The sequence below is a fragment of the Arvicanthis niloticus genome, chromosome 5 (genome assembly GCF_011762505.2).
Source record: "Arvicanthis niloticus isolate mArvNil1 chromosome 5, mArvNil1.pat.X, whole genome shotgun sequence".
Classification (NCBI taxonomy): Eukaryota; Metazoa; Chordata; class Mammalia; order Rodentia; family Muridae; genus Arvicanthis; species Arvicanthis niloticus.
In genome coordinates, this window is record NC_047662.1 from 20,225,733 (window position 1) to 20,245,345 (window position 19,613).

The 19,613-nt window shown below is 52.3% G+C and overlaps 1 protein-coding gene across 6 annotated transcripts in view; it reads left to right on the forward strand.

Annotated features, from left to right (window-relative positions):
* Man1c1 (mannosidase alpha class 1C member 1) overlaps positions 1-18,381 on the forward strand; it is a 134,781-nt gene extending 116,400 nt beyond the window's left edge. Inside the window, exons 6-13 of one of the 6 annotated variants that reach the window (XR_013110391.1) lie at positions 795-912; positions 3,246-3,339; positions 5,534-5,649; positions 11,545-11,764; positions 14,329-14,501; positions 15,623-15,738; positions 16,357-17,869; positions 17,961-18,381. Coding sequence is in view for 1 of the 6 variants with exons in the window: in XM_034502321.2 (XP_034358212.1) it covers positions 795-912; positions 3,246-3,339; positions 5,534-5,649; positions 11,545-11,764; positions 14,329-14,501; positions 15,623-15,738; positions 16,357-16,483 (964 nt within the window). In the remaining 5 variants the exon portion in view is untranslated. Of the gene's footprint in view, positions 1-794; positions 913-3,245; positions 3,340-5,533; positions 5,650-11,544; positions 11,765-14,328; positions 14,502-15,622; positions 15,739-16,356 lie in introns of all 6 variants that reach the window. The other 5 variants (XR_013110392.1, XR_013110390.1, XR_013110393.1 and 2 more) reach the window with 5 other exon arrangements.
* The last annotated feature ends 1,232 nt before the right edge of the window (positions 18,382-19,613 follow it).

Consider the following 19,613-nt stretch of genomic DNA (forward strand, 5'->3'; position numbering starts at 1 on the left):
AAGGGTTTGTCTGAGGGTGCCAGTTGACCAGCGCTGTACCCTGCACCTTCTGGTTCCAGGTGGAGGTCTGGAAAGCGCCCCCTCACAGGTTGGGGTGATGTGGGCAGAGGCCTCCTGCAGGACTGGCTCAGTGCAGCTTACGGGGCCCAGCTGCCTCACAGACGGGTGACTGGCAGATAGTGTCTGACTCTGGGCCTGATCCTTTGTCTCTAGAAGGGAAAGTGGGGAGATAACACACGTGCTGGCCCTGAGGATTTTCTTCCTGTAGCCCTAGACCCTGAAGTGGACATCAGAGCCTCCTGCAAGCACAGGGAGAGAACATGTCTGACATGTTCATGAGGAGTTAGCCTTGGCTACGAGGGCCCCACTTCTTTCACTCCTAATCCCCAGCTTCCTTGGGTTCAACATTCCAGTCTGGGGTTTATAGGACCTTGGATAAAAGGACAGGCAAAAGTCTGTGTGTGTTTGGGGGTGTCTCTGAAAATGATTGAGTGTCCTGTGGGGTTTGGGGCTCCTCAACTGCGCCACCAATGTCTCCTGAGGATTTCCCACAGTCACAATGCCCCAGACGGGATAGAGGCTGCTTGGTAGGAACAAAGACGGTGGCATGGGTTCAGACCACCTTCACCAAGTCCCATCACTCACCAGCCTCAGTGCCATCCAAATTGGGGGGGGGGGGGTGCAGGGGGATTAGCTGAGGTGCCTGGCGCACAGCAGGCACCACCACCCTGTACCACAGCTGCAAGGAGCTCAGTCAAGGAGCCGGCAGGGTGACACAGCTGCTGTCTTTTCAGCGGTAGCTGGGGCTGGGCCACGGCAGGCAGCAGCAGCATCCTGGCCGAGTTCGGATCCCTGCACTTGGAATTCTTGCATCTCACTGAACTCTCTGGCAATCCAGTCTTTGCAGAAAAGGTGAGCCCCCCCACCCCCCTCTCGGAGGCAGGCACCTCCCCCCACCCCCAGCCAAGGGCTAGAGGGCAGGTGCCTGCTGCTGAGGTTCCCAGGTCCCCCAGCCCCCACTCTGGGAGCAGTAACTAGTGGGAAAACCAACTGTGCCCAACTCCAGGTGGCAGGGAGGGGAGCAGAAGCCACCAGAACTCTGCCAGGGAGGTTTGTGCTGGTGCACAGGCTGGTGGCAGATCTGTGAGCCTGTGAAATCTGGGGACTGACTGAGAGCCAGGCTCCTTTTACTGGCAGGAACAGGCGGTGGTGTGTGTGTACTCTTTCCAGGGACATTTAGCTTTTCTCTGGGTGAGATCTCCCTGCTCTCCCTCCCAGATGCTGTCTGGCTTGTGCTGGCAGCAGGCTGGCAGAGCTGCTTCCTCGACACTGTTCTTGGCCGCCCAAGCCTACATGGATGCTGAGAAGTGCATCCAGGCCACTGCCGGATCCTGAGGATTGTCCGTACTTGGTCCTGGGAAGCTCTCCAGAAGGGCTACAGCCCTGAGCAATCCCCAAGGGAACATCTGCATTCAGATTTAATCTTAAATACAAAGGAAGTCAGTGTACACATACGCCCCTTCCAGACAACCTGAGAACAACCTTTGGGGTCGCACTGTCCCTCTGAGATGGCCCCACACCTCTACCTGGTGGTGCTGTCTTGAGCTACCAGCTGTTCTCCAAGTATATCCACCATCACCCCAAACAGCTGCATGGAAACAGCTGCCTGGCCTCCACTTGCCCCAGGCCCTGGAGTCCGCACATTCGTATGAAGCTCAGAGCTCCTTAATACAAGATTGGGGACCACTGTCTCCTCTATGTGGGAATCCGTCAGGATAGAGGCGCTCAGGACAAGCTTCCCGCCCCCTTGATTGATGCCTCTGACCTGCTCCCGCTCCATCAGAGACCTGTGAGTCCTATGACCACCAGATGAGTCCACTCACCTGCCCAATGCCATGCTCTCTGACCCTTTACCCAGCCCAGGCATTCTGTTCTCACTACCCTCCCCAGCTGGACTTCCCTGGGAAGCCCTGGCCAGCTCGGGGAAAGGGGCCTAAAGAGTACATACTAACCCTTGCTATATGCCGGGCATGTTTTATCTTAAGCCCCATTGGGGGAGAGGGTGTGTAGAAGGGGGAGGGGTGTTTTCTGCCAACCCCATCTGAGCGGTAAAGGATAGAATGAGATCCGGAGTGGCTGAGTCACCTGCCTGGGGCAGCCAGCGAGTGAGTGATAAAGCGGAGAACTGGGTCAGGAACTTTCCACCCTCTGTTTTCCCCGGGGTATTCGAGCACAGCTGGCCACAGGCTGCAGCTCCAGACTCCCGGCCCCTCTGTCTCTCTGCATTTGCATACTTCAGCTATTTCAGTCCCCTAGTCACGCCTCCCGCAGAGGCAATTATTAGCAGTCAAAGTTTTACATCGCTCTGCCCCCTTCCAGGAGAGCTAATAGAGCCTGCTTTCCTGGGTCCCACCAGGACAGGCACAAGACTCTTCCTGTCCCTCTCATGGTCTCTGTTGCCTTAAAGGGACCCGAGGTCCAGTGAGGCAAAGCCAAGCGCCTCAGAGGTAAAGGGAAGGCTGACGCTGAGGGCTCAACCTCCCAGCTGCCCCACTGTGCCAGTTTATCTGTGAGCGGGAGGCAGTGTGGTCCTGAGGGCTTGCTCTCTCAGGGAGTCCAGTTCTAGTTGACATGTAGGAGCACCTCAAGCCACGTGCAACCCCCGAGGCTGCAAACCCAGCCTCTGCCGCATATCACCATGTGCTCGCCCTCTGCGTCTGTGTTGGACCCAGTGACTGTTCCGTGCAGGGCAGGGTCTCATAGCAACCTGATTCATGCCCCAGCTCTCTACCTACACTGGGCTGGGGATGGAGCTTCATCAGTGGTGTTTGCCTAGCATCCGTGAAGCCCTGGGTTTGAGCCATAGCAGGAAGATTAAGAGGTCAAGGTCAACCTGAGCTACATGAGACCCTCTCTTTAAAAGAAGGAAATGCAGCGCTTACAAGATAGCTACCGCCTCTCATCTGAAACTCCTCCCCCAGGGTGGTCTACTGGGGAGGTACTGGCAGGTAGCCAGCCCGGGATAGGACTGTTCCAGGCAGAGCAGTCAGCAGAGGGATGGTGATCAGGCTGCACTTAGCCATATCCCACCATGCTCTGCGTGCAGACACAGAACTTGTGGCTCTTTCACCCCCACAACCAGAAAGCTTTAACCCCCATGTGCATCTGAAGTCTGCATTTCGTCCTCGTGGGTGGAGAATCGGTGGCTTCTTCAGGAAAGTGACTGTGCCTGGTGTCTCTCACAGGTCAGAAATATCCGCAAGGTCCTCAGGGAGATTGACAAACCCTTCGGCCTCTACCCCAATTTCCTCAGCCCAGTGAGTGGGAACTGGGTGCAGCGTAAGTACTTCTCACCCCATCAGTTCCCATTCCGGCTTCCTGAGCCCAAGTGGGCACTGGCTGAGAGCCAGGGACGGTCACCAGTTCCTGATTTCTCCGGCCTGGACATGCCAGCACCTGGGTACCTGACTCCTCCCAGACTTTTTCGCATCTGTCTCTTACGACTCTGTACCCCACTCTGTGATCCTCAGACTTGCAGGAATGTCCCACTTCTGGCTGTCACTCAGAAGTGACTGTAGGAAAGGCCCTGTGACTTCCTCCTCCCCCTTTGATTTCCACCTCCAGCTTTGATTTAGACAAAATTTTAGGTGGGGCCAAACTAGGCAGTGATCTAAAACCACTCACTGCCATGTTCTAAACTTCTTTCCATCAGTCCTAGGCTTCTCAGCTTTTTCTCTTTAAAGAATTAGCCCAGGCTGTTCCAGAACTCAATCTGTAGATTAGGCTGGCCTCTGTAGATCTGCCTGCCTCCACTTCCTGAGTGCTGGGATTAAAGGCGTGCTCCACCACCACCCTGCTGTTTAAAGACTTTTTTGAGAGAAGGTCTTCAAGTAGCCCAGGCTGGCCTTGAATCCTCCTGCCTCCACATAAGTACTGAGATGACAGGTGTGTGGCTCCACACCTAGCAACTTTGTCAAACACCTGTGGGGCATCTCAGTCCTGTCCACAGACAGAGTGGCATGTAGAGCTGACCAGTCCCCCAGGCTCGGCTGTGCTCACTCTGTGGAAGAGCCCGGCTCTGGGAGAGTCTCAAAGGCTCAGCCATGTGGTCAGTCAGCAGGAACTATACTCTCTCGATCTCTGTGTGTGTGTGTGTGTGTGTGTGTGAGAGAGAGAGAGAGAGAGAGAGAGAGAGAGAGAGAGAGAGAGAGAGAGAGAGAGGAGGGGGAAAAGAGTTTTGGCCTCAGCTCAGGTCACCCAGCCTCTCTCCTGTCTGCTTCCCAGTCTCCTCAACTTCAGCCTCTCAGGAGACCCAGCTCCTCCTACTGCTTAGATCTGCCCAGGATAACACACTGGGCTCCAAACACACACACACACACCTATGCATATATACAAACACACCAGACACACACCACACTTATATGCATACACACAGCCATATGCCACATAGACCCACACATATGCACAAACACATCACACATATACACACACCAGACACAAAGATATAAGCCACACAGCCCTACACAAACACACATTCTGTAGCATACGCATGGATATATGCCAGAGACCCATGCATATACACAAATACACCGTACACACCGACATAAGCCACACAGACCCACACATATATACAAACACACCACACATACGCGCCACGTACAAACACACCACACAGACACATGCATACACAAAAACACATGTACAAAACAGTATATACACTATATAAAAGCACACACAAAAATATCCATACATGCTAACAATAGACATATCACACAAACACACCACATACTACAGCAGTGTGTGGGGCCAAACTAGGCAGTGATCTAAAACACCGTCCCCAGACAGAGCGATCTCAACCCTCCCTTTCAGCTCCCATTACCTTGATCCATACAAACCAGCTGGTTTCCTGAGGGTCTCTGTGGCTGGGGTCTGAACTTGCGATCCACTCTTATTCCCTCTTCCTCAGCCTCCTATGAAGGCTCAGCATTCATTGTTGGGTTTGTCAGACACCCGTCATACCTGTGAACTGTCTGCCACCAGATGAAGACACACACACACAAACACACAAATGCATACATATGTGGATGTATATATGGATGTATATATATTCATGTATATTTCCTAGTATTACATTGTAAATTTTTAATACAAAAGAAAAACACATGCTCCTAATCCGAGCACTGGGGAGGCAGAGGCAGGTGGACTTTTGTGAGTTCAAGGCCAGCCTCATCTTCCAGGACAGAAAGAGAGAGGGAGGTGTGGGGAGAGAGGAATAAATCGACCCTTTACAGTTAATAGCCAGGGTCCTGTGTCATCCTGCTAGAGTCAGATGAACTATGGCCCCGAAGACCCTGGGTGTGGATACAGGACACCTAGCTCAAGATGTCCTGGTTCCCAACCGTGTCCCTTCATCCTGCCCATGTGGGATTGGGTGGCAGCGAGCAAATGCTGGCCAGCTCAGACCACAGCGGTCACCATTTGAACCCAGCCAGTGACAAATGTGCTGACCCTTCCTGTCATCGTTTCCCTGCAGATCATGTCTCAGTCGGAGGACTAGGGGACAGTTTTTATGAATATTTGATCAAGTCCTGGTTGATGTCTGCCAAAACAGATACAGAGGCTAAAACCATGTACTACGAAGCCTTGGAGGTAAGGGAAACTTCCCACTGCCTGCTGAGTGGGCAGCCGTCACCCCTGGGGGCCCTGAGTGCTGGGAGAGACAGGGAATGCCTCACCAGCCACACTGATCTCCCCAGGCTCCAGAGACATCTGCGTGTCCCTCCCCCGTGCTCAGAAACCTGGGCTCGGGCAGGTCAGGCCATTTGTCCAAGGTCTCATAGGAAGTGACAGTCTGCTTTAAAGAGCTCAGCTTAAGCCCTCCCCCAGGGGTCTCTGGGTTTCAGCTAATGTGCCAAAGCCCAGATGGCAGCCAGGAGCCCCGGGGGGGCTCCCAAGTGTGATCTTCAGCTGTCATTCTGTAAACCAGAGGTGACACTTCAGGAGAGAAAGTGACATCCAGGATGTGTGGAGAATGCCCTTGTACTCCCTCTTGGCATGTGGGTGCAAGGTGAGGTTCAGAGAGAGGACACTTGCCCACGGCCACACAGCACTGAACTGTCAGCATTAATGTCACTCACTGCTGGTCTACTCATGGGGTATGGAGTGAAGAGAAGTGGAACCTGGGGTGAGTCTCCCCAAAGAGAGGAAAATTTAGAACAGAAAAGGGAGTTGGATAGCTGATGAAGCCTTTGAACCCTGCTGGTGAAGAAGCCCATTCAGGGGCTGGAGAGACGGCTCAGTGGTTAGGAGTACTGGCTGCTCTTACAGAGGATCTGGGTTCACTTCCCAGTACCCATATGGTGGCTCACAACCATCTGTAACTCCAGTCCCGTGGGACCCAATGCCATTCTCTGACCTTCCTGGCCACCATGCGTGCACATGGTACACAGACACACATGCAGGTAAAACACTCATAAAGTAAAAATCATAAATCAAAAATACATTTTTTTTGAGTCAGAGCTTTTCTGTGTAGCCCTGGCTCTCTTAGAACTCTTTCTGTAGACCAGGCTGGCCTTGAACTCACAGAGATATGTCTGCCACAAGTGCTGGGATTGTAGGCATACACCATCAGTCTCGCTAAAAAAGAAAAACATCGTGAGACAGGCTTGGGGCCTCCGTTTCCTCATGAAGTTGGCTGGATTCTTTGTCTAATCACCTTGCTCGGAAACAGCACCTCATGTCCGTTATATAGTGAGCTCCTTCCTTCCCTCTGCCTTGTGACTAAATCGCTTGTCCACACAGCAGCCATGGGGCTGGAGATGCTCGTTCCTCTCCCCACCACCTCCTTTTACTCCTGGAGTTACTCATGACCCTCTCCTTCACCCATGGGGCCCCGCCTGACTGGGACCCTGCCAGTCACCAGACTGTGTCACATTACTCTCGCTCCTCTGCCTCCTCAGATGCACAGGGCGTTCCTACCTCGGCCTTTGTACTTGCTGTCTCATCTACCCAGAATGCCATTTGAATGACCAGGCCCTTCAGCCTCGCCAGCCTTTTTCTCATATGCTACTGAAATGACCTCTCTGGAACACGCCCAGGCTTATTCTCTTCTTCACTTGTAACAGAATCTGACACGATTGCTTGCACACATTTGGTCTTCCCCAAATATAGCGTGAGTTCTCTAGAACCAACAAACCGGACTCCACATATACCCCATATGCCTCACTCCTGAAACAGACTGGCACATGGTAGACACACAGTAATTGTTATAGGAACAAGTAGGTGCAGATTGATGGACAAGAAGTGTGAGTGGGTGGGTGGATGGATGGATGGATGGATGGGTGGGTGGATGGGTGAGTGAGTGGATAGGTGGGTGGATGGATGGATGGATGGATGGGTAGTTGGATGAGTGTGTGTACGGGTGGATAGATGTGAATAGTTGCATTGAGGGATTGAGGGAGGGAGGGATGTATGTATGTATGGATGGATGGATGAGTTGGCAGATTGATATAAACAGATAGATGGATGAACAGATAGACAGATGGATATATGAGTGAATGTATAGATTATGGACAGATGTGAATAGTTGGATGGATGGATGGATGAGTGGATGGGTGGTGTCTCAGTTAAGGTTTTACTGCTGTGACCAGACACCATGACCAAGGCAACTCTTATAAGGACAACATTTAATTGGGGCTGGCTTACAGGTTCAGAGGTTCAGTTCATTATCATCAAGGCAGGAGCATGGCAGCATCCAGGCAGACATGGTGCAGGAGGAGCTGAGAGTTTACATCTTGTTTCAAAGGCAAACAGGAGAAGACTAACTTTCAGGCAGCTAGGATGAGGGTCTTATAGCTCACACCCACAGTGACACACCTACTCCAACAGGGCCACACCTATAATTGTGCCACTCCCTGGGCCACGCATATACAAACCATTACATCTGGACTGGTATGGGCATCCTGATGGACAGATGAAAGGAAGGACAAACGGATGCATGGTCTGATAGATGTATGAGTGGGTGGATGCGTGAATAGATTGATGTGAACAGTTCAAATGGTCAAGCAGTTGTGTGCAGGTGTTGGTGCGTGGATGGGGGAGCAGGAGTAGAGAGCTGAACCAATGGACAGATGAGTAGATACATGGATGACAGATTGATGGGAACAGGGGGATGAGTGGATTCATGCATGGATGCACTGATGGGTCTGGGGCATTAGATATGCATGGGTGGCTAGATTGGTGAATAGATGAGTGGAGATGGGCAGATTGATATGAGCAGGTAGATGGATATACTGGGGCAGGGGTAGATCAATGTGAATATGTGGATGGTTACATGGACGGGGGGGGGGGAGCGGGGAGGATGGATGGTCTCTAAGCACCACTCGATGGTCTGCCCAGAAACGGCAGTGCTTATGGATGCACACTCAAGCGGACATCTAGGGCCGTGGACCTCTAAAACTGTGGTTTGGAAATCTCAGGGGTGAGGTTTTTTCCGCCTGGCTCCCTGACACCAAGCTCCGTGTCATGAAGCAGCGCAGCTCAGCTCACTCTGCCTTGGCCCTGTCTGCCCTTGGCTTTGGCCAGCGTCCTCTGTTGGAGGATTAGGCTCTCCTTCTCCTGAAGCTCTCTGCAGAGTAAATGAGCGGCCCTTAGGGCACACTGTGTTTGCAGCTTCAAGAGGGGGGAGATGACCATGAATTATTTAAGCAGTCTGGGAGCCTCAGAAAGCATGGCTGAGTAGAGAGAGCTCAGTTCCCACATTTGATCTCCCGTGAGGAGGCTGGGGCTGCAGACCCTGAGTGAAGGGCAGGCCTCGGCAGGTCGGAGTCTTTGAAGAACATTCTAGTGGTCCTCGGCCTTGCTGGCACTTTGGAATCACTTAGGAGACTCAGACCCCCTTCTCAGGCTGCACTCCAGCAATGGTGCCAGGACCCTGTACAGGCCAGGGCCGAGAACCTGAAGGTTTAACCTGTGTCCGCTGAGGTGAGTAGGAGGGTTCAGGTCACCTTGAGCGTCTTAAGAGGACACTTACGGAAGCCAAGGAAGATCTCCTCACTGTGACCTCCTCTAGAGAAATATATTAAGTCCTGCCTCCTGAGTGCTGGGATTAAAGGCATGCCGCCACCACCGCTGAGACTCTATCTCTAAAGAACAAAGCCAGGTGGTTCACACCTTTAATCCCAGCTCTTGGGAGGAAGAGGCAGGGGGATCCCTAAGTTAAAGGCCAGCCTGGTCTACAGAGTGAGTCCCAGGACAGCCAGGGCTACATGGAAAAAACATGTCTTGAAAAAAACAAAACAAGCAAACAAACCAAGGTGGACAGCTCTTGAGAACTGTCTGTGGCCGGCCTCTGGCGTCCACATGTATGTGCACACATTACAAGCATACTCACACATGCACCAGTGCCCACGTGAGCTTGCACCTGTGAATACACACAGAGAATGGAAGCTTGGCGCTCTGTCTCCACCTGTGCTCGTCTCTGTCATAGTCAGGACACTGCAGGGAGTTAGAAGATGCTTTTCCAGCCCCACAACATGGCACCCTGGCACTCCCCGTATATCTGTTTCCTCACATCCCACACATGGGGAAGGTTCTGGTACTCTGGACTCGCCCAGATGCCCACCCCCTGCAGTGACCCTTAATAGAGCAGCTGCTGGGACCCCTGTTCTACCCAGGAGCCAGTGCTGAGCCCAGAGCAAGCCCGCCTAGCAGCTGGTGGCACTCCAGGCCTCAGCTCGTCCCCCACATGGAGCCAGTGCCCTAGGTAGCTCGTCATCTGCCTTTCCCCATCTGCCACCCAGTATGCGTCCTGCAGCCAACCCCCCAGCCCTGGCCCTGACAGGGGAGGAAAAGGACAAGTGGATCTAGAAGCCAGCCCCGTCTCCATGTGCCAGGCTTTGGCTAGTGGCTGGCAGCCATGCCAAGTGACACTAAGATAATTGGGGGGGGGGGGCAGGAATTGTATTCAGGCATGCTCCAAATGGTTAGCCAGGAGGAAGGAGTAAGAGACTCAACCTCCTCCCCTCCCACAAGGACCACAGCATGCTGGAGGAGGAACATCAGAATGCAGGACGGGGCATACACAGCCAGAGGCAGAGACCTCTCTGGCCTTACTCTGCAGAGCAGAGCGTACACACTTTCATCCCCAACTGTCTGCTGATCACAGCCATTTCCTACGTGCATTTGAATCTTGGCACCCAGAGAGAGCTGGGCCCATCCTCAGTGTTACTGTGTCTTCAGCCCCTGGCCCAAAAAAACTCTGCCCCTCTTGGGATAGCCAGAGGGGGCAGGCATGAATGGACCATTGAGGCTGGAAGGGATGTGGGTCTAGGGCAGGAGACAGGCCACAGAGGACTCCTGGGCAACATTTGTTGGGGACTCTGATACAAAGAGACAAAGCTGACATAGCACAGAGAGAGTGTGTAACTTGCCCAGTGCCACACAGTAGAACTGATAGAGAAGAAATTTGAACTCAGAATGTATGGCCGGGAGTCGGTGTAGTCAGTCAGATCTGGGAGCCAGATCTGGGTGCATTTGAGGCCTAGCGAGGCCTTCTTACCAAGGATCTATTGAGGTTGTACAAAGGCCTGTGATGTGAGCCAGTTCATTTAAGAGTAGACTAGAGGTACAGGACCAGTAATGTCCCCATGGGTCATTAAAATCCAGACTCATAGGCTATGGAGGCCAGCTTTGGGCCATGTGGACAGCACCCAGCTTCAGGGTTCCTAGAACTATCAGCAGGGAGCAGAGGGCACCCCAACATCATGAGTCATTTCTCAGGAGCCCCTTTCTACTGAAAGAAGCCTGTGGTGCTTGCAGCAGGAGCAGGGCTCCTGTGGGTAATGGGGGTGACCAATCCTCTCACAGCCAGCATGGAGAAAGCACTGCTGAAACCCTGGACAGAACAAAGCTTCTTTCCTGATGAGGCATGGGGACCTCCCTCCCAGGAAGACACTTGGCCACAGGAAAGCTGGAAACAGCATAGGCCAGTAGCATTCAGGCTAAGCCCTTCTAGCCGGCGGTGCGGTGGAGGAGAAGCTTCGTTAATCTTTATTTTATTCATCGTGATTATTGTTGTCTCTGGGAATCCGACTCAGGTGGACAAGTTTGCACGCTGATCCCCGCTGTAAAGATTTTTCCAAGTGTTCTTTAAAACATTGATTTCTTTTAACCTTTAAAACATTTGCTTTGAGTGTGGGGTGTGTCTGCACACCATGTGCATGCAATGCCTGCAGAGGCCAGAAGAGGGCGTCAGATCCTCTGGAACTGGAGTTACAGATGGTCACGATCTGATCTGCTTTGTGGGCTCTAGGAGTGAACCTGGGGACTCTGGGAGAGCAGCCAGTGCTCTTAACCGCTGAACCATCTCTCCAGCCACAAGAAGTACAAGATTTAGAAGGCCCGTGTTACATCTTAGCTCCAGGCAGGGCTCCTGCCACACACTGGCTCTGGGGGACAGACCGGCCCGAGAGCACTGCTGCTGTTTCCTCCCAGCTGACTTGTTTCCTCTCTCTCCTCCGGTTCACATGTCCTCCCCACCCCCAGGCCATAGAGACATATCTGGTGAATGTCTCTCCTGGGGGACTGACCTACATTGCTGAGTGGCGTGGAGGAATTCTGGACCACAAGATGGGACACCTCGCCTGCTTCTCAGGGGGCATGATCGCCCTTGGTGCCGAGGATGCCAAGGAAGATAAAAGGGCCTACTACCGAGAGCTTGCAGCCCAGATCACCAGGACATGCCATGAATCCTATGCCCGCTCAGGTAACCCTGCAGGGAAAAAAAGCAGCAGTGGCCAAGGTTCCACAGGAGGCTGGGATCAGAGGGTCCTTCTCTAACACCGGTGGCTGATTTGACACCTGAGCCCTGCAAATCCTCTGCCTCTCCTCTCACCCCATGCAGGCTCTCACCCTGTGTCTAGCCGCCCTCTGATTCAAGACAGCCAGCAAGCTTGAGGATCTGTTCGCACACACCAGGCACTCACCAAAACTGCCAAATAGTCCGTCTAGGGGCATGAGCCCCAAACCTCATTTTATACTTGGTGAAACAGCCCAGAGAGGGGGAACTGCCTTAGGGAAAGTCACCTCTGAATGTGAGTAGCTGAACCAGGCCCTGATAGCCAGTTCTACACACACACACACACACACACACACACACACACACACACACACATTCTGCCCTTCTGAAAGTGTACTGACTGGCCTCAGAACCATAGTCTTCGCCATGGGTGGATGAGAGGCTCTACACAGTGCTCTGAGCCTGTCTTCCGATGGGAGAACAGTGTGCAGCTGCCTGAGCCACGCTAGGCCCCACGAGCCAGCATCTAACTGGCCCTGCATGAGGCTCTGACAGCAAGAGGCCAGCAGCGACAAGTGTCAGGGCTGGAACTGGTTCCAAGTGGGTTACATCCGTGCTGGGCCTGAAATCGAGCGACCCATTCTTTGCACTGGGATCACTGTGCCAGGGCCACAAACAAACGGGAAACCTCAGGAATAATAAAGAGCTTGCTGTTTGTCTGGGACAATCATCTAGGGCTGTAAAAGACAGCCGCTTAATCAAGCATATTGTCCCAACCAGCCTGGCTCACCCACTGCCGGCTGTGTGGCCACTGCCTCTGTCACCCCGTTAGCAACTTGGCAAAAGCACTGTATCCCAGTGGCAGAGCCTCCGAGCCATGTGGGGGCGGGGTGAGGGGCAAAGAAGCTGACTCCTAAGAAGATACATCTCCAGACTGCCAACAGGCTCTAGAGAAAATCCCCTACCCCGTTGGCCTCCTGAGTGCCAAGGCCAAGCAGGAATACGGACATACCCAGGACTAGAGCCAGTGCTCAGGTGGCCTGGACAGGTGTGCAGGCAGGAGAGGCTCAGCCTAGTTCAGCCTTGACGTGCTGGTGGTCTTGGATAAAATGCTTGGCCTCCCTGATCCTGTTTCCATATGAAAGACCGATTGCCCTTTGCAAAAAAAAAGGGGAAAAAATTAAGGACTGTGGTCATGTAAAACACCCAACAGGGCCCTGGGAATCACAACAGGGCCCTGGAAATCACAACAGGGCCCTGGGAATCACAAATGGCAGCTGGGCTTTTTCTTTTCTTTCTTTCTTTCTTTCTTTTTTTTTTTTTTCTTTCTTTTTTTTTTTTTTTTTTTTGGTTTTATAGTCCAGGATGGCATCAAACTCACAGAGATGAGCCTGCCTCCCAAGTACTGGGATTAAAGGCCATGTGCCACCACGCCTGGCTGGCTGCTCTCTTCTCTGCAATTTTGGTCCTGTGGAGAACAAAATGGCAGCAAACTGCCCACACACAAAACTTAGACCCCATGAAGGCAAAGCAGGCCTAGGCAGGTGCTTTCCCAGGCTCCTGTCTGAGTTAGCATCACTGATTGAAGTCAGGGCAAGAACTGAAGACAGGAACCCGGAAGCAGGAACTTAAGCAGAGGCCATGGAGGCGTGCTGCTTACTGGCTTGCTCCTATGACTTGCTCAGCCTGCTTCCTTACAGCATCAGGACCAAGGGTGGCGCTTCCTCTGTTGGGCTAGGCCCTCCTGCCTCAATGATCAGTTAACATAATACCCACAGACTTGCCCCCGGGCCAGTCTTAGAGTCAGTTTCTCAGTTAAGTTCTCTTCTTCCGGGGGTGAGGGGCTGGCAAGATGGCTCAGTGGTTAAGAGCACTGACTGCTCTTCCAGAGGTTCTGAGTTCAATTCCCAGCAACCACATGGTGGCTCACAGCCGTCTGTAATGGGATCCAGTGCCCTCTTCTGGCCTGCAGGTGCACATAGAGCACTCATATATATAAAATAAATAAATCTTTTTAAAAAATCCCCTCTTCCCAGATATGTCTAGATTCATGTCAAGTTGATAAAAACCAGCCAACATCAGTCCTCCAGTAGAGGCCACTCAGTGTCTCAGGTGGCAGAGGGTGGGATTAGGGGAGGGACTGGTAGCACATTAGCATAATAAAGGCTCTGGTAAGTCCTACAACTCCAACATTTTTAGGGGAAGGGTTGAGACAGGTCTCAAAATATAGCTCTAGTTTGCCAATAACTCATTGTGTAGATCAGGCTAGCCTCAAAACTAGAAATCCTCCTGCTTCTGCTCCCAAGTGCTGGGGTTATAGGTGTACACACCACACCCAGCTAAACAGCTATATTCTCTAAGCTTAGGTGAACTTGCTGTGGAGGCTGTGCACAGCTTGGTGTAGCCCCCAGGGGCAATTGACAGGTCTACCCTAGCTCAACCCTCTGCCACGCCCATCCAGGTCTGTTCTAGACAGGGGTCAAGAGAAGTAGGAAGTGGGGGTTCTGACTGGTTGTTGATGTGTCCCACAGACACCAAGCTGGGGCCTGAGGCCTTCTGGTTCAACTCTGGCCGAGAGGCGGTGGCCACACAGCTGAGCGAGAGCTACTACATCCTGCGGCCTGAGGTGGTGGAGAGCTACATGTACCTGTGGCGGCAGACACATGATCCCATCTACAGGGAGTGGGGCTGGGAGGTGGTGATGGTAAGTGAGGTTAGAGGCTGTCCCTGGGAAGTAAGCCTCTGGCTCAGGAACTACAAGGAGGCAGCCAGAGCAACCCCCCAATCCCCCATGGTCTTCCCTCTATCCCAAGCACTAGTTAGAAACCTAGCCCTCCTAGGGTGTCTTAGTCACTGTTCTATTATGAAGAGACACCATGACCAAGGCAACTCTTATAAGAGAAAGCACTTAATTGAGGGCTTCCTTACAGTTTCAGAGACTTAGTCCATTATCATCAAGGCAGGGCACTTGGCAGCAGGCATGATACTGGAGACTTAGTGAGAGTTATATCCTGATCCACAGGCAGAGAGAGAGACAGAGACTGAGCCTGGGATAGGCTATTGAAACCTCAAAGCCTACCTCCAGTGCTACATGTCCTCCAACATGGCCACACCCACTCCAACAAGGCCACACCTACTCCCAGGCCACACCTACTCCCAGGCCATACCTCCTTATCCTTCTCAAGGAGTTCCATTCCCTAAGCATTCAAATAGATGAGTCTATGGGGCCATTCTTATTTAAAGTACCACAGGGGTAAATGGAAAAGATAAGAGTAGTGTTTCCAGAAAAATTCTGTGATGGGTCCTGTGTCCCTCTTCCCACAAGCCCTTGCGCCCATGGCAGCAAGGGTCACCTGCTTTGGGGACAGGCTATCCTGCAGCACACACTCCAGGTGGGAGGCTGCTTACATTTAGGACTGGTAGGACTCATCCAGGGCCTTGCTTCCCTGAGGCCCTGGTTCTCGACCTTCAAGGCCAAATGTTTTGTGCTTATGTTTGTCCACAGAGCAGAAAGGGGGCCATGTCGGATGCCTGAGTCTGCTCTCTGGGTCCCAGCGGCCCCTGCAGATTGCCAACAACCGCCCTTGACATCATCACCTCTGTGGTGAAGGTGTTGGTCCCTGGAAGTAGAGAAGCCTGGGCTAGACCCAGACCAGGGAATTGCTCAGTTACTAGGAAAGCATCAAGGCTGAGTTGTCAGAGCGATCCTGGGGAGGAGGTAGCTGGACCCCCACGTTGCCAGCCAGGGGTTGGGACCTGTGTGTTGTTGAGATCCAGCCACCAGAGCGTCTCCTCCCCCACACTAAGGCTGCTTCCTTCTTCCAGGCTCTGGAAAAACACTGCCGGACAGAAGCCGGCTTCTCGGGGATCCAGGATGTGTACAGCAGTAACCCCAACCACGACAACAGGCAACAGAGCTTCTTCCTGGCTGAGACACTGAAGTGAGTACAGCTCTTCCTGAGTCAGGGCCACAGCTTAGGAGTCAAGGCAGTAAGCCCGTGTGGGGACAGAGGCTCAGGGTCCCCAGGGCTTCACAGCAGGCTGAGCTATGGTCAGGTCTAATTCTTTCCAAGATCCCCAACGCTGATCACAGCGAGAATTTCCCAAACTCCTTTGCCACTCTTCATTTCAAAATTAAGTCACACGCCTCCACTATGTGACATTGATGCTGAATACCCTTAAGCCTGTCCCCTATAATCTCTGCAGCCCAGCTTGAAGCCCTGAGCTGGGTCTTGCTCTGGTGGTCCCTCCTAGTAAGTTCCCGCGCCAGAGGCGAGTGTTCCCAGAGTCCAGCCCTGTCACTGCCCCGTAGGAATTTAACCTCAGCTTGGGAGCCTAGTAACCCTTTGGGCAGGTGCAGACCCTGGGCCACCAGACCAAGGCTCTGAAGTTCACAAGGCTCACAGAGCAGTCGGGCGAATGAAGCAGTGGGTGTTGGCCAGCATTAAACAGGTCTTCTGCACCTACAGCTCAGCATCCATGTGTCTCCTCAGGACCAGCACTGGCAGTGCCCCCTCCCCTGCACTAACTGCTCTCTCCATCCCTGCCCTGCCACACAGGTACCTCTATCTTCTGTTCTCTGAAGATAACGTGCTGTCACTGGAAGACTGGGTGTTCAACACCGAGGCTCACCCGCTGCCTGTCAACCGTTCTGACAGCTCCAGCACGGCTGGGCACCGCCACTGACCACTGTCGCCACGCCCGTGTCTCAGGGATGCCTCTACTACTTTCTTGGGATCCGGGACCGTTCTCAGAGGCACTGGGGACGGAAGGTCCACTGTGGGCAGACCCTGGACGGATGTGTCGGACAGGCGACTTCTTTTCCTCTGTGAGGAGACAGGAGCTGGTGATGAACCAGCATGGGCGCCCGGGCTGTGTCCCCGGCACCCACACGTTCCTTTCTATGGGGGAATTTCTGTGTCCCCACACTTGCTGTCCCTGGGCCAAAGGACTGGAGGTTTGCACATCCATCTCATGTATTTGATTCTGTTTCCTTTTTGGTTTAGAGAGCTCAGTTTTGCTGGATTTTATTTTTTTTTCTCCCTATTTGAGTTTTATGACAAATATAATTTTCAAAATCATGTACCTTCTAAAGCAACGTCACCTAACTCAAGGAGACCTTAAGTGTCTTTACACACACGCTCTCTTGACCTGTCTGCTTTTAATGCTTATCACCCGACATTGACTCTGTTTGACTTCTTGTCATCTACCCTGTCATCTGAGGAGGCGCCCCCTTTGCTTTGGTCCCGAATGTTACAAGTCACTAATGCTATTTTCATTACTGTGATGGAAAAATATGTGAAATAGAATAAAGGAGTTCATTGAATAAGAAAGAAGACTGGACTCATTGGCCACCCGTGGCTCCTGGGAAAAAATATTCCAACAGTGTCATCAGAAGCAATCACCAGCTGCCAGCCGAGCTGAGGTATGATTTAGTAAACCAGGCCAGCCCTTTGGGTGGAGCTGGGTACACATATTCTGATGGAGGATTGGGAGAAGCCCAGGGAGGTGACTCTGTTTGCCTGAGGTCACACAGCCAGAAAAGAGACAGAAGTAAGCCTTACCGCTGAGATCTCCTGGATACCTTTGTTCATCGGCTGTCAGTCAGCAGTGCTTGATGACCCCCTGCCCCGACTGGGGTTAGAAGGTCTCCGTCCTGCAGTCCGGGCACTCAGATCATATATGGTGTCCCTACATCACTGGAACACTATAAACCATTAACAATACCAACAAGGACACATGAGGCTGAGCCAACAATAGCCAGGGCCTGGCTGGAGGTTAGGGACAATAAGGACTTTTAAGCGAAGACCCAAGCAAAGTAGGAGTTGTGTGTAGACAAGGACATAGTACGGTGACATCTTCTAACTGAGACCCCCTTGTCACTCTCTGTGTCATCTTCTTGTGAACCCAGAAGCCATCTGCATGGCAAGGAGGCCTGGTCCCTACACTGAAGTGCCAGGCCTTCCCTTCCAACAGACCCACTGGCTGGCTGCCTGGGCACAGCTGAGGTCCTGGGTATTGTTGACTTTCCCAGACCCTTCGTTAGACTGTGCTCGTCAACTGGCCATCAAGGTATTGGGGTTCCAGGCCTGGTGACCTCCCCACTCACCCACTGTGTGAGCCAAGACCAGTCACCTCACCTCTCTGGGCTCTTTTTCATCAGCAGAAATTCCACCTGCTGAGGTTGCTATGAGAACCAGCAAGATGCTCCTGATACCCTGTGGTCCAGGATCCACTGCCTCCTTATTCTGGAGGCTCAGACAACCCAGCTTCTCCTGAGCAGCACTGTGCCCATAGCAGGAACCCCGGCCCTCAGAGCATCAGTCACACACTTTGGTCAGCACACACATCAAAGGAAAAGAGGCACCCGCCGCACAAACATGGTAAATACGGTCATCCTACTCTCCGGAATGAATACTGTTATATTTTCTTCTAGACCTTTTTCTATGAATATATAGAAACTATATTTTGCAAACATGGTATCAGCCTATGCATACTGTTTTCTTATAACCTGCTTTTGCACTTAACTATATATTGTGAACATTTTTCCCTGTCAAAAAAAAAATACACGTCTGTCAGCACTCTTCCCGGCTGTATAGTCTTCCAACCGCGCGCCGTCTCGTGCTGTGTGTATTTAATGCCCTTATTCCGGTCTGTGTCTTTGGGGAGTCTTAGTTATAACTTTAACAACAACAAAAGCCTGTGTTGATCTGCTGGTGAACGGCTCCTGGAATCTTGGAAACAAGGTGTCGTGTTGGAATCTCGGCTTGCATCAGGACAGACAGACCACACCAGGCCGGTGCAGTTCCACGTGAGAGAGGTTTGTTGTGAGAGAGGAACAGAAAGGGGGCGATGGAGATGAAGGGAGAAGAGAGAGTGAAGCTCAAGGGGGTCTGCCTTTTGTTTAGGCTGTGACATAACTGCTCGCTGCAGGTAAACGTGGGAGGTAAACCAAATGGACACTGGGAATGTATGGGGATTGCCATGGCAACAGATGCGCGGGTCCCTAATACCTAGGGTGATGTCACCATCATTGCTGGATTCGGAAGTGACCTGCAACCATAAAGCCGGTTCCTGATACCAACACAAGGGAACAGCTAGACTGCTAAAAAAACAAGAGAACTGGAGAGATGGCTCAGTGGTTAAGGAATTGACACTGCTCTCAAAGAGAGACTCAGTTTGGATCCCTGGCACCCATGTCAGGCAGCTCATAGCCACCTGTGACTCCAGCTCCGGCAGATCTGGCACCTTCTGGCTTCTGCAGGCGTGCACATGTGCACGTACACGCACACACACAAACAAAGCAGACTGTCATGGAGACACATACACATAAATTATTTAAAAAAAAAAAAAAAAAGACAATAAAGAGAGGATTTGGTGGCCAGAGTTCCTACAAGAACCAGGGGTGGACTTACATATCCCATATAGGATGGCTGAGTCCAAAGTTCCCAGATCCTGCTCTGTCTTAGTTTCACTGGGCTTAGCCTGGGTGCCAGATGGCCCATAGTCAAGGGTGGAGAACCATCTTGATTGGTGCATCCACCAAGGCCTGAGCATCAGATGTTCATGGAACACAACTGTGGTTCACTACCTACATACAGGGCCCTGAGCTGGGTGGTCCCATTTGCCAGGCTTTTTTCAGAATAGTAAAGAGTTATGATGAGCACCCTGGCCTCTCCTCCTGCAACATGCCCAGCTCTTCCCTGGGTGGTGTCAGCTAGAATGTCTCTCCCTCTAAAGTCCCCAGGCTCCCCACTGGGTCCATGTCACATCCTTGTCCTTTGTCTTTCTGCTGGAAGCAACTTGTAAAAATGGC